Source organism: Ursus americanus, chromosome 5, assembly GCF_024610735.1.
Source record: "Ursus americanus isolate L20-20 chromosome 5, mUrsAme1.1.p, whole genome shotgun sequence".
Taxonomy (NCBI): Eukaryota; Metazoa; Chordata; class Mammalia; order Carnivora; family Ursidae; genus Ursus; species Ursus americanus.
The window spans coordinates 1,074,071-1,089,271 of NC_142131.1; the positions used below are offsets into that span (position 1 = coordinate 1,074,071).

The 15,201-nt window shown below is 36.8% G+C and overlaps 1 protein-coding gene across 4 annotated transcripts in view; it reads left to right on the forward strand.

The window, feature by feature from the left end:
• Positions 1–15,201, forward strand: part of EPB41L4A (erythrocyte membrane protein band 4.1 like 4A) — a 243,723-nt gene that overhangs the window by 223,820 nt on the left and 4,702 nt on the right. For all 4 annotated transcript variants that reach the window (XM_045777279.2, XM_045777280.2, XM_045777281.2 and 1 more), the window contains 3 exons: positions 12,515–12,562; positions 13,128–13,196; positions 14,241–14,351. In XM_045777279.2, coding sequence (XP_045633235.1) covers positions 12,515–12,562; positions 13,128–13,196; positions 14,241–14,351 — 228 coding nt within the window. The remainder of the gene's footprint in view (positions 1–12,514; positions 12,563–13,127; positions 13,197–14,240; positions 14,352–15,201) is intronic.

The following is a 15,201-nucleotide window of genomic DNA, read 5'->3' on the forward strand; positions in this document are numbered from 1 at the left end:
CCAAGAAGGCTGTGTCATTTTATACCCTCACTAGCGGTGTGTGAGAGTTCTGATTCTGCCCTATTCTTGCAAATACTTAGTTCTGTCTTATTAATTTTAGCTAATCTGTTTGGCTTGAAGTGGTATCCCATTATGGTTTCAATTAACATTTCCCTGATGACTAATGATGTTAACCACATTTTCCTGTGTTTTTTGGTTATTTATGTATTTTCCTTTTTAAAGTGTTTAAGTTTTTGCACATTTTAATTGGATTGTTTCTTTTTTATTACTTATTTGTAGGGTTCTTTATATAGTCTGGATATAAATTCTTTTTCAGTTATGTGTATGATGTATATTTTCTTCCTAGCTGTGGTTGCTTTTTCATGTTCTTAACATTGTTCTTTGATAGGCAGACATTTTAAATTTTGAGGAAGACCAGGATATCATTTTGTTTTCACTTATAGTTAAGACTTTTTTACATCTTAAGGAATATTTGCCTACCCCAAAGTCACAAAGATGTTCTTATACCTTTTTTCCAGCAGGTTTATAGATTCTGCTTTTTATTTAGTTAGGTCTATCATCCGTCTAAAATTAATTGCTCAGTGTGTATGAGGTAGAAGTAGATATTGAGAAGTTTTTTCCAGGTGCTTATGCAGTATTCCAGGTCCTTTTGTTTAAAAGACTAACTTCATTGAACTGCCTTGGGGCCTCTGTTGAAAATCAATTGACTGCTTATATGTGGGCCAATTTTCTTTCATTGATCTACTTGTTTATTCCTAAGCCACCATGTTGTCTTGGTTACTGTAGCTTTATAGTAAGACTTGAATCAGGCAGTGTAAATTCTCCAATGTTGTTGTTTTTTATTTTCAAGATTGCTTTCGATATTTTAGGTCTTCTGCAGTTCTATATGAATTTTTGAATCAGCTTGTTAGATTTTGCAAAAAAAAAAATAGACTTTAGGCTTATGTTGAATCTATAGCTCAATTTGGAGAAAATTCTTAACCATTTATTTAAGCCTCTTAACATCTTTCAGCAATGTTTTTTTGGATTTCAATACATAGTTACTGCATTTATTTTGTTACATTTAATCCTAAATTTTTAATATTTTTAATAGTATTGAACTATACTTTAAAAATGTTATTTTCCAATTGTTGGTTAGATAGAAACACAAATTATTTTTCATATTAATATTGTATCTTGCCGCTTTGCAACCTTGTTAAATTGATTTCATATCTCTGGGAGCTTTTTTTGTTTTTAAAGATTTTATTTATTTATTTGAGAGAGAGAACGAGAGAGAGAGAGAGAGAACATGAGAGGAGTGAGGGTCAGAGGGAGAAGCAGACTCCCTGCTGAGCAGGAAGCCCAATGTGGGACTCTATCCTGGGACTCCCGGATCATGACCTGAGCTGAAGGTAGATGCTTAACCAACTGAGCCACTCAGGTGCCCCTCTGGGAGCTTTTTTTTTAAAAAAAAAAAACAAAACTTATTAGGATTTTTCACATTTACAATCCTGTTGTGACCAGAGTCCACTTTCCTTTATTTCTAATCTTTTTTCTTTTTATTTCTATTTTTTCCCTTAATGCACTGGCTAGATCTAGTGTTGAATTACAATGTTGAATAGAAGTTGTAAGAAAGGAGGCCTCCTTAGCTTGTTCTCTTTGTTAGGGGGAAACATTCAATATGTCGTATTAAGTATGATGCTAGCTATATGATTGAGGAAGATCCATTCTATCTCTAGTGTAAGAGTAATTATCATGAATGAGTTTGAATTTTGTTACAAGCTTTTTCTGCATCTAAGATGACTGTATGTGGGTTTTCTTCTTTATTCTGTTAGTGGGAGCATTACAGTGATTCAATTTTGAATGGTACATCCTTGCATTCCTGAGATAAGCCCTCAGGGTCCTGCTATATTATCTATTCTATATATTGCTGGGTTCTATTTGATATGATTTTGTTAAGAAATATGGTCTGTAATTTTCTTGTAGTATCTTAGTCAGGTTTCTAGTAACAGGTTTTTACTGGTCATTTAAAATAATTTGGCAAGTGTTCAAACACCCTTTCTCCATTTTCTGTAATAGTTAATATAAAAAATTATCATCATTCCTTCCTTAAATATTTGATATAATTCACCAGTAAAACCATCTTTGCCTGGAATTTTCTTTATGGAAAGTTTCAAATTACAATCTCAGTTTCCTGAACAGATATCGATTGATTTGGCTATTCTGATTTTTACTTGTTTTGTGTAGGTTTAAGTATTCTTTTTTTTTTTTTTTAAGATTTTATCTATTTATTTGACAGAGATAGAGACAGCCAGCGAGAGAGGGAACACAAGCAGGGGGAGTGGGAGAGGAAGAAGCAGGCTCATAGCGGAGGAGCCTGATGTGGGGCTCGAACCCAGAACGCCGGGATCACACCCTGAGCTGAAGGCAGACGCTTAACCGCTATGCCACCCAGGCGCCCCTAGGTTTAAGTATTCTTTAAAAAGAATTTGTTTGGGACGCCTGGGTGGTTCAGTCTGTTAAGCGTCTGCCTTTGGCTCAGGTAATGATCCCAGGGTTCTGGGAATGAGCCCTGTGTCAGGCTCCCTGCTCAACAGGAAGCCTGCTTCTCCCTCTGCCTACAGCTTCCCCTTCTCATGCTCTCCCTGAAATAAATAAATAAAATCTTGAAAAATAAATTAAAAAAAATAAAAAGAATTTGTTCATTTTATCTAAATTATCAAATCTTTTAGCGAAAATTTGTTCATAATAATTCTTTAGTATCTTTTTAACATCTGTTGTGTCACCTCTTTTATTCCTAATGTTGATAATTTGCTTTTTCTCTTAATTTTTCCCTTAATCTGTCTTTTCAGAGAACTAACTTTGGGTTTGTTGATTTTCATTGTTGTCTAGCTCATTGATTTCCACTCTTTATTACTTCCTTCTATTTTGTCTTTTATTTGTTCTTTTTTTCACCTTCTTCTGATATTAAACCTTTCTCCCTTTTCAATATAACTATAAAGTTGCAGATTTCTCCCAAACCTTATAGTTTTGACTGTGTCTCACATATTTTGATAAGTGTTTTCATTATCACGTAGTTGAAAAGCATTTTTAATTTCTTGTGATTTCTTTGACCCTAAACTTCATTTTTTAGTAATGTGTTGATTAATTTCCAAATATTAGAGGATTTTCTAGATACCTCATGAGTATTATTGCTTTCTAATTTAATTCCATTGTGATAAAAAAAATCTATTAAGATTCCTTTGAAGTTTACTGAGCCTTGTTTTATGACCTAGCATATGATCTTTCATGATGAGCGATCTGTGGACTTGAAAAGAATGAGTATTCTCGGGCATTGGGTGTCAGCTGTAAATGTCAAGGAGGTCTAGTTAACTGATAGTGTTGTTCAGATGCTCTGCATCTTTTCTGGTTTCTTTGTTTACTCTTCAGTCAGTCATTGGAGGGGGATGTTAAAATTTCCAGTAATGATAATGGATTTGTCTGTTTTACTCTTTAGTTTTGTCAGTTTTCGCTTCTTAACTTGCTTTTGCAAGTTATTTTGAAGCTCTGGTATTAGGTACCTACATATTTGCAATTTTTTTGTCTTCCTGATGAATTGACCCTTTTATCATTATGAAATGTCTTCTTTATATATGTCTTCTTTATATATATATAATATGTATATATTATGTATAATATGTAAATATAATATGCATGTATGTATAATATGTATATATAATATGTGTGTATATATATAATATGTATGTCTTCATTATGTCTTTTTCATGTTCGCTGATTACGTTATATCCTTTTAATCCTTTCATTTTTAGCCAAGGTCTGTCTTTTTATTTAGAGTCCATCTCTTGATCTCTTGTAGACAGCATATGGTTGGACTTTTTTTTTTAAATCTTGTCTGACCATCTCTACCTTTTAAATTGAATATTAGTATATTTGCAGTTCAGTAATTATTAGTATTTGGTGGTTTAAGTGTAGCATTTTGCTCTTTTTCCTATTTACTGTATCTGTTTTTTTTTTGTTGGTTTGTCCCCCATTTCCTATTACATTTTGTGTTAGTTGAATATTTTTTGGTACTCCATTTTACTTGTAATTAACATCTTCCTACTATACTTTTTATTATTTTTTTCTTTAGTGGGTTCTTGATGGCTTACAGTATGATTCCTTAATTTCTTACAGCGTGTTTAGGATTAATATCATAATATGTAAAATTTAGAAATCTTGGGAAAATATAGCTCCATTTATCCCCTCTCTTTGTCCTTTGTGTATTGTCGTACATCTTGTCTTTGCATATTAGTAGCCCCATGTTACAATGTTATTATCTTCGCTTAAACAGGAAGTTGTTTTTAAAAGAAATGAAGAGGAAAAAAAATTATTGTAGTAGACAGAAAATAGTCCCCTAGATGTGTCCATATCTTAATCTCCAAGACTTGTAAATCTTTTGTGTTAGATGGCAAAAGGGAATTAAGGTTGCAGGTAGAATTGATTGTTAATCATTTGACCTGCAAGAGATCTCCTGAGTTATTCAGGTGGGCTCAAAGTAATCCCAGCATCCTTAAAAAGTAGAAAAAAAGGACAGGAGAAGGCGTGAGAATGATTCAGTTTGAGAAGAATTCAATCTGCTGTTGCTGGCTTTCAAGATGGAGGAAGGGGCCATGAGCTAAAGAATGGGGGCAGCCTCTAAATTTGGAAGAGGTAAGGAAATGCATTTTCCCCTGGAGCCTCCAGAAAGGAATGTAGCTCTGTCAACACCTTGATTTTAGTCCAGTGAGACCTCGGTCAGATTTCTGATCTACAGAACTTTATGATAAGAAATTTGTTGTTTTAAGCCACCAAATTTGAGGTAATTGGCTACAGCAGCAATAGAAAATGAATACAGTTACCCATTTATTTACTGTTATCACTGTGTTCTGTTTTTTCCATCTAGATCTGACATTCTATTTTTCTTCCTCTAGCATTTCTTATAGTACTGGTCTGCAGATGATACATTCTCTCAGCTTTATATGAAAATGTCTTTATTTTAACCCTTATTTGTAACAGATAATTTCTCTAGCTATAGGATTCCAAGTTGATGGGTTTTTCTTTCCCACTTAAAAGAGATTGTTTAGTTGTGTTCTCACTTCCATCATTTCTGATAGGTTGGTTTTCATTCTATAGGCACTTTGTCTTTCTTTTTGCTAGCTACTTTTATGATTTTTCCATTATCTTTAGTTTTTATCTCTTTGTGGTATAGCTAAATGTGGTTTTCTTTGTATTTATCATTTTTGTTTTTATAATTTGATGTTTCTTCACCAAATTTCAGAGATTTTTGGCCATTATTTTTCAAATTCTTTTTTCTGACCCATTCAGTCTTCCTCTTTTCTTGGGCATCCAATTGTATATATGCTAGAACATTTAGTATTGTTGTACAAGCAAACAAGGTTCTGTTCATTTTTAAAATCTTTTTGCTCTTTTAAATTTTGATCATTTCAGTTGACATGTTTTTAACATCAACTCTTTCCCTGCTGTGTTGTCCAGTCTGCTCTTAGAGCCACTCTGAACTTTATACTTTCCTGTTCTACAATTTCAGTTTTGTTCTTTTTATACTTTTTATTTCTTTGTTGAGATTTCCCATCTGTTAATTTATTTTGTCCATATTTTCCTTTAAATTGTTATACACATTTGTACAAGATGTTTTATTTTTTTTTATTTTTTATTTTTTTTAATAATGATTTTTTATTATATTATGTTAGTCACCATGTACAAGATGTTTTAAAGCCCTTGTTGGTGAATTCCCACATCCGTGTCTTTCAAAATCTGTTTCTATTGACTGATTTTATTATTTCTTAGATTATGATTATATTTTCTTATCTCTCTACATATGTAGTAATTTTTTTGTTGTATGCTGAAAATTTTAGATAATATCTAGGAGGAGGTTTGGATTACGCTGTCTTTTTTTGAAGAGTCAAATTTTGTTCTGGGAGGCAGCTAAATTATTATTGACTACTCTTTTTTTTTATTTAAGATTTTATTTATTTTAGAGAGAGAGCGTGCGCATGAGCGTTCACACGAGTGGGGGAGGGGCCGAGGTGGGGAGAGAGGGACGAGAAGACTCCACACTGATCCCAGCCCATGGGCTTGATCCCATGACCCTGAGATCATGACTTGAACCTAAGTCAAGAGTCGGCTGCTTAACGGATTGAGCCACCCAGGCACCCCGATTGTTGGCTACTCTTGATCTTATTTGTTACGTTTGGTTTTATGCTTTGATAGGGTGGGACTTTTTAGACTTTGTCATTAGCTTAAGGTGTGTTTTTTACTTTAGGCTTGGTCCTTATTCCTAAAGCCTGGCCTTTCTGGAGTCTTACTTGAATACACACTGTGCTCAGCATGGCTTGTCCACAGCAACTGCATCAGAACTCTGTACACTCTTCACACTCTCTGGTGTCTCCAGCTCTAAGCCTTGCAGCAGCTGCCCTCAGTCAGGCCTCACATAGTCTTACCCTGCTTATGTAGAGATTAAGTGCAGTGAATATACTCAGCCAACCTTAAGGAAAACCCCGTACAGATTTCTGGTGGATTCCCCTTTTCTATTTTATTCTGCACTGTAAATTCCATCCTTATCAATAGCCTTACATTCTGATCTCTGCCTCCCTAGCCCCGTGAGACTGTTGCTTCTTGAGTTCCACTTTCCCTTTACCACACTGGGAAGGTGCCCCCAGGCAGGACACTGAAGCAGTTGGGGGGCTTTCCTCGTGCTTCCCTTTGCTCAAATATCAAAGGCTTATCTTATCTTGTCTGTTGCCCAGTGTCTGAAAAACGGTTGCTTTGTATATTTTGTTTTTTAGATCTTGAGGAGGGAAGGGTTCATCTGATACCAGTTACTGAATTGTGATCAGAAGCAGAAGTTCAGGAATACTCTTTTGAGGTGGAGAATTTTTTTTTCCCCTCAAACTCATGATCCTAAGATCAAGACCTGAGCTGAGATCAAGAGTTGGATGCTTAACTGACTAAGCCACCCAGGTTCCCTGATAGAGAAATACCTTTAAATTGGGTATGGCTTTTATTAGATCAGCTGAAATCAGAAAATAATGATACTTTAAACTTAAAATCTTATTTAAACTTTATTTTTAATCTTAACTACATGATAAAAATATCAGATCAGATAGAGGATTATCTCAGAAAAATGCAGTAATATGAGAGAACCCCATTAAGAGTTTGATGTTCTGGAATTTAGTTTTAAAGCAAACCATAAAAAGATTTAGCAAATGTTTGGGGTAATTTTGTAACTGAACTTGGGCCAAAGTGCAGTTAAAAAAATGACAAGTGAAGGAAAAAAAAATCTGTTTGAAGAGCAGTTCATTTGGAAGTTGCTCTGTCTTCTTGGTAAAAAGCAGATTGAGAAAGAAGACCTTCCCCACAGGAAGACCCGTTGGAAAACTTCTGTGGTGGGCTAGTGTGAAAGGTGGTTTTAGCTCAGAAGATGGTGGTAGAAATGAAGAGAAGTGGATGGAAACATATTTTGGAAGTAGGAGTGATGGATGTGGAGTGTTAGAGGTATTTTGGATGAATTTTCACTTTGGGGCTGATGGATGGAGTGGGTAGTCATGAGGTTTTACTGAGGGTGGGTGAGATGAGCTGGAGATGTGTGGGGAGAGAGTGTCAAGATTTTTGTTTTGTTAGGTTTGAGAAACCAAGTAGGCAATCGAATGGAAATGTCAAGTAGGCAACTGGATAAAACTGTTACAACTGCAAGATGGTGGAATACCTTATCTGGGCATACCGGGCTCCCTTTTCTTTGAGCCATGACATTAAAAATCTGAGGCTTGTTGACAGCTAAGGAAGTTATTTGCTGGGTGCTGTTGGCATTCTGGGCCTCCCTGGTGTTAGCTTACTGCCTAATCTCCATGGACTCCCTGTGTCTTCCTTACGCACAGATAATACAGTTCTCATAGTTTTGCTGAAAATTCGGGTCATACTTGAATTCAGATACCTGTGACATCATACCTGCAATTACACTTACTATAATTAGTAAGTTCTCCAGATCTTAGTTAATCTCTAGAAACACTGTAAGGTATTAATGTTTTTTGTTTTGTTTTTCCTTGAGATGAGGAGGAGGGGAGATATGAGGAGAGTACGGTGGGGCCAACTCACATGAAGATTAGAATTTGGTTCTATGCAAATTTAGGAACCACTACTGCTTTTTTAAAATGCGGAAGCATGGCTAGAGCAGCATCTGAGAAAGTAATTAAAATTGTTCTTCACATATATTTGGCATTTCAGGTATACAGTAAACCACTTAGCTCGCAATTACTCCCATATTCTTGAATTCCTACTGCACTGTCTATAAATCGTCACAAAGAGGTATATCCACTGGGGTTTAGAATGGTATGATACATCGTTCACACATGCTTCATTCATTTGTTTTTAATTCCCAGTGAAAAGCTAGAAAACTGTATTTACTATAAGTACCAGAGACATACAATAGTATGAAATACAAAACTCCTCTCTCCTAAAACACGTTAAACTGAAATATAATTGGATCTCATCTAGGAAGTTGTTGAGAAGTACAGTTCTTTCTAGTACATTTTGCAGTTGCATTGCCATGACATTCTTGTTTACTTACTTACCATTAGAAAACTTTGATGAAACTGCTTTTCTGTATCAGTCGTTACTCATTCGGGTATTTGGAAGAGGCACTGAAGCTAAAACAATAGTTCCCATAGGTTCGACTTGTGTGTGAGAGGCTCAGGCTCCCTCTGGTGGTGATAATGACTCACTATTTTTACTGAAAAATGATGATGCCAAGATGCGATTGTCAGGGTGAAGCGATGTTCCCAGGTAAACACCAAACAGAAGTCCGATGCCTTAAAGATTTAGCATGTAGGTTTCGGAAGTGACTCCTGAATGATCTTCAGCAGCGAGGTTGCTGGGCTCTGTGGCTTCCCAATCCTTCTTTAATTCTGGGAAGGAGGAGAAGATTAAGCTATCCCTTAATTATGTCTGTTCTGACTACTCAGGAATATGATGAGGAATTACTGAGATATTTGTTAAGGGCTTTGAATTTTTAAAATAAAGATGTTTTCTAAATTTACAGTTTTCTTAGTAACATATTTTCAGCTCCAGATTTCCTTTTAGAGCAGTGTTCAGTAGTAAGATCACAAAAATAAGTCAAATGCTACCACATTTATTTTTTTGTATGATATAGTACACAAAATATAGTGTATTGTACCCTATACTATAATATATAATGTTTTCTAGCTAATATAATTGGAAGGTTAGAAAGATGTAGAAGGGGGATGCAGGCAGTGATGGGGTTTAAACCCTTTGTACAGTTGCCTGGATGGCTCAGTTGGTTAAGCATCCAACTCTTGGTTTCAGCTCAGGTCGTGATCTCACGGGTCATGGGATCGAGCCCCACATGACGCTCCACACTCAGTGGGAGTCTGCTTGAAAGATTCTCTCCCTCTGCCCCTCCCACCACTTGTATTTTGTCTCTCTCTCTAAAATAAATAAATAAATCTTAAAAAAAAAAACCTTTGTAGATTTATGAAGTAGTGTTCTTATTTTAGGGGTTGGGAAGAAAGGAAGATGCTGATTCTAAATGATGTCTCATCAAACAAATTTCTCTGAAAAATGAATATTTAAATTGGACTATTGGTATAAGGTGTGGATGAGGGATGGTTTTTTTTTTAAATACTAGACTAATATTGGACTTAATGGTATTTTTTATAGAAATAGAACATTTCCTTAGGAACTTATTTGGAGAGTTCAAGTAAAACATCTGCATAATTAAGGGTCTTTTAATTAAGAAAAATGGCTGTCAAAATCCCACTGCTTTCTAAATCCAGAAAATGAGGTTGAGCTGTAGATCCTGAAGTCATCCTAAATTATTGATTAAATGTGTGCAGATGTAAGCATAAAAATAATATATTCCTCATTGGCATGTTGCCTGTGTTTACATCTGTCAAATCACAGGTGGTCTAGAAATTGGAGGAAATTAGGGTTTTTTTGTTTCTTTAGCTTTGGAACTTCTCCCTGCCCTAAAGCTGCTTGAAACTGCTGCCCATTTCAGAACACAGTTTACTTAAATATATGACTATTACAGATGCTATTGAGCTGATACAGATAGACTGAATTTCTGAATCTTTTAGGATCATTATTTATGGCTAGAAGTACTACTGTTCCCATCTGGGTTAAGATAACATTTCTGCTACTTCTTACAAGATGGGAATGAAAGGCATTGCCTGTGGAATTGCAACAATAGTAATTTTTTAAAACGTGAAAATAGATTTATTTTTTTCTTTTTTAATAACTAAGGTTAGAAATTCTCGTGGCTAAAAATAAATCAGTAAAAATAGGCTAAGTATAAATAAGCAAATAAAGTTACCTGCAATTCCCAACACTCAGAAATATCCAGTGTTATTGAGTTTTTTGTATATTGTTCATATTCACCATCTCTCATCACTAGCCTGGTGTGGTGGTCGTGGGGGGCCCCTTATTGCTTTTTCTCATTCTCCCTCTCTCCTTCCTCAAAGCACTCAGTTTTGACTCTAATGCCATCAAAATCACACCACTTACTGTGGCTCATCAACTGTGCCCTGCATCTCTTCCCTCATTCTTTAATTCTTTTAAGATTTGGTTCCTGCCTTGCTGTCATTCTTCCCAACACTGTTTCAGTATCCACATAATGGATCTCTGCAGTGACCTGGCCTCCCAGTTCCTCCACCCAGCCATAGCCACTTTACTTTCAGGTCATACCTTTGACCGGTCATTTCTGATCTCGGGCAGTTTTGCCCCCCATGCGACATCTGCCGATGTCTAGGGATATTTTTGCTTGTCATCCTGGGGAGGTATTAGTAACATTGTGGGTAGAGACCGTAGGTGCTACTAATCATCGTCTGATGCACAGGACGACCCTCGGTAGCAAAGAATTACCTGACCCAAAATGCCAGTAGTGCTGAGGTTGAGGAACCCAGCTCAACTCAAAGATAGCCACACTACTGCTCTTCCAGAGGTAAGGAGGATTATCAATAGATGGCCTCCTAACCTAGATGTGATATAAATCTTTAGACTGCTGGGTGACCTTCTGTGAGAATCAGATGGTGTATAGTTAGAACAGAACCATCTTTCCTCTGGGAATGGAGTAAATAACTTAGTGCTTTTTAATATTAGCACCTTCTCTGGCAGTGTCATTTAATGGGTTAACATATTTTCTATTGAATCACACCAGCCAAATGTAGGAAAGGCAGATTTCTTACAGAAAATCCTCCCAAAGAAGCGTTTCTTACAATTTTTTTAAGCGTATTATTTTAATATATAACAAGATCAACATCTAACAATATCACGTTTTCTATGTTCGAGACCAAGGCTTCATCCCCTCATCTTCCGTGTTTTGATTCCTTTTGAGTTAATTAAAAGACCTTTACAGGTTTTTTTTCCCCATAAAAGGAAAAAGAAAAACTTGGTCAATTTAATTGCTAGAAAGTAGCTTGTTGTATTCTGTGGGCTCAGAAAGCCCTACCAGAATGCCTCAGTGGTGCCTCATTAACTGAGAAAAATGCAAGCAAGGATAATATCATATGTTGAAAGTGATATTGAGCCCAAAATGTTGATACAGATTATGAATGTAAAATTCCACAGGACAGAGTATTGCAATGGCTTTGCACACCTCCAGGCCTTTTAATTGTTAGGGTTTGGGTCCTTTGGGCCTTTATTAGGCCTTGGTTCTGTTGAAAGGATGAATGAAAGCTTATCATTTCCTCACTAGGAAAAAAAGCCATTCTGTGGCAACAGTTTCAGTGCTAATAGATTTCTAGTATTCATTGCTACTATGGGGAGGGTGGACACATGAACGCTGACCTCAGATTTCTCATTCTAGGAAGTTAAAAGTACTGGTATAATTTCTACTCAAGTAGCTTTTGGAGAAGAGATTTGTGGGGTATGTAGATAGGGATGGAGAAGGGCATATAGTGGGTGACAGTACGAGCCACACAGAGGTTCCAGCATTTCTGGGTCCAGGCTTTGAGCCAGAACCACAACATCAGATGTAATATGAAAGGTGGGTCACTGGCACAGTCAGCCTAGTCTGGACTGTCCCACCATTTCCTTTTCCCTGTGGTTGCTGCTTCCACTAGGTAATCACAGATCATGTTGGGAATCTTCCATATTAATAGAATCAGGATGAGTTCTTTGCCTTTACTTAGAAATAGGCAGAAGGACCAGAAAGAGAAGCCCTGAATCATCTTTACTGTGAAATCACCACTGGAGTGTGTGTGGATTTGCTCCTGAACTTCTAAGTTCTTTCATCAAATAAAGCCCTGCCTGGTTATGGCTGGTTTTTCTGTGATTTCTCTTCAGTAGCGCAAGTAGAGAAATGATCTGGTATCTTTATACTGTCCCACATGGGCTCTCCCTGCCCAGTCTTTCCTTGTCTGGTCCCAGCTGTCAAATAGGAACTTAACGGTCTGAAAACTATTACTGTTGCTGCGCTCAAGTTAGCTGTGAGATTATTAGATGAAGCATGTTTGCAGAGATGAATGGTGTTTTTTTCTATTTATAGGAGGAGCCCTGATATCCAAGCAAAAGAAGAGTTATGGAAGCATATTCAGTAAGTTCTGGTTTTTTTGTTTTGTTTTGTTTTAAAACCCATGTAGTGTTAAGGCATTTACAAGGAAGACTGCGGACACCAGGAGGCAGCCTCTGGCTGAAGCATGTCACAGCCTTCATTGCCGTCAGTATGTGGAACACTGCCCTCCCATGGTGGTGCCTTCCCAGGCCAGCAGCCCTCTACAGGTAGTCCTGTCTTCAGACGCGTTAGCCTCTCCTGTAATTGGGCCCCAGACGGGCCAATAGTTTACAAATAAATACCAAGGAAAACAGGTTCAGAAGGAAAAGATGCCTAGTATAGGGGCAGCAGCAGATTTTTTGTTGGGAGATGATGGGTGTAGAGTCTACATTCTGGATATAGAAAAACAGAAAAGGGTTTTTTTCCCGTTTATCCTTGAATACGTTCTAGTTTTTTAATCTTTGTTCCTCGCTTATGTTTCTCTTAGTTTTACTAACATTGTGTTTTGGGACAAGATTAGGAAGGCAAAACTGATCTGCTGATGGTGAAAGGTATTAGTATTTATATCAGCATCATAACTTTAATTTTCTGGCACATTCCCTTCTAGAAAGGAACTTGTGGATCCTTCTGGACTGTCTGAAGAACAATTAAAAGAGATTCCATATACTAAAGTAGAGTGCGTATGTCTTTGAAAATCTTTTCACAAAAGGTTTATTAATACTTAAAAATAATCCATTCTTACTATTCAGTGGTGTTCCATGAAGTGCTTTAATTTGTCTTTGCATTTTAACTAAAATTAAAACTTTAGGGAAAGGGGTAGGAAAGGGTGTATTCAAGCTCATCGTTACTCTGCACTACAATCACTACCATCTTCTATTAATGGCCTGTGTGTGTGGTAGCTGCAAAGGGGCTTTTGATGATTAATGTCAGTTTTAAAATAAAAATTCTTTTTTTGAGATATTCATTGATTGGTAACAATGCTTCTTCTTATTCATTACTTTAACGCCCAGAGAATTATGTTGGCCACAAATCCTGTCATATAAGCCCAATCCAATTCCTGTCTTAGAACGAGCACAATGAAATGCTTCATGGAAGCGTAACAGGACTCCCTGATCATCATTCAGTGTTGGATGCAGCATGAGATGAGCTGTTTACTCTGTTTTCTACCCTGTTGTAATTAGTTAAGAGAAAGTGGGATTCTATTGCACTGCTTTATGTCCCTCTGGAACCCATCCTTGCTTCCCGCTCTGGTCAAACAGCAGGTCGATACACACCCTCCCCAACTCCCCTTCCTACCTCTCCTTATCTTTGGGCCAAAGATTTAATTCTTAATGACAGGCTAATCAGTAGCTAGGACAAGGACCAACTTTTTCTGGTAGGAATGCCATTTTGTCTGCATTGTAGGTGTTTTTCTTCCACACTTTCGGAAAAAATTCAACTGGGAATAGTTTCATTACAATTTTTTCATTTAAAAGAATATATATGTATACCCACATACATGCAAATACTCGAGTGTCATTTTCATGTATGGTGAAAGGAGCAGTTTTCTGTTGTTAGCTTGTGAAATTTAAGCCAACTTAGGCTTTCCAAGCTCAGAGGGATCAAGTTCTTTTTAAACTCTCAAAGTCTTACTTCTTTGTGGTTTCCATATTAAGGGAAAATTCCAAATTATCCTGTTCTGACTCCTGGTATTTTTCTACATTTTTGGCTGCTCGTTCAGGACTCAAGGTGACCCAATCCGCATCAGGCATTCCCATTCACCGAGAAGTTACCGCCAGTATCGCCGGTCCCAGTGTTCAGATGGAGAGCGATCTGTTCTCTCGGAGGTGAAGTAAGTAGGCAAGCTTGAGTTCATCATTCCCTTCATGGCTCCAGCTCCAGAACAGCACAGTATAATGGGACCTTCTGCAACGATGGAGATGTTCTGTATCTGCGGTTATTATTTGAAAGGTGGCTAGTGAGACTAAGAAACTGAAAATTTAATATTATTAATTTTAATTAAATTTAAATAGCCCTGTATGGCTAGTGGCAACCATATTGGATGGCACAGATCTAGACCATACTTAGGCTAAATCATGGCACCTCCAAGCTATGCAGTGAAACTTTTATTTTTATTTTTTAAGATTTTTATTTATTCACTTGACAGAGAGAGAGAGAGCCAGCAAGCACAAGTGGGGGGAATGGCAGAGGGAGAGGGAGAAGCAGGCTCCCCGCTGAGTAGTGAGCCTGATGCGGGGCTCGATCCAGGATCCTGGGATCATGCCCTGAGCCAAGGCAGATGCTTAACCCTCCTGAGCCACCTAGGCACCCCTGCACTGAAACTTTTAGAAGGAAAAAATGTATGAACTATTCTGTTATGAATACATCCTTATTTGAGAGAAGTAGCATAAGTTTCTTTCTGATCTGATGACATTTTCTTTTACTACAGCAAATGTATGTTGCAGTCATTTATTTGTATTTAGGTTTTTTTGTTTGTTCATTTTTTGTTTTTTTGAGGAAAGTGACCATATCTCACACTAGGGTCACAATAGGTGCTATATTTTAAATGAATATGTTAATGGAGTAATTATGCATCATGTACTTGGTATTGCTAGGTAGGAATGTTAATCATTGAACTCTGAATTAAGGCTCAAAATTTTAGTAAACATTAATAAATTGGGAGATAGACTAACCCAGTAGAG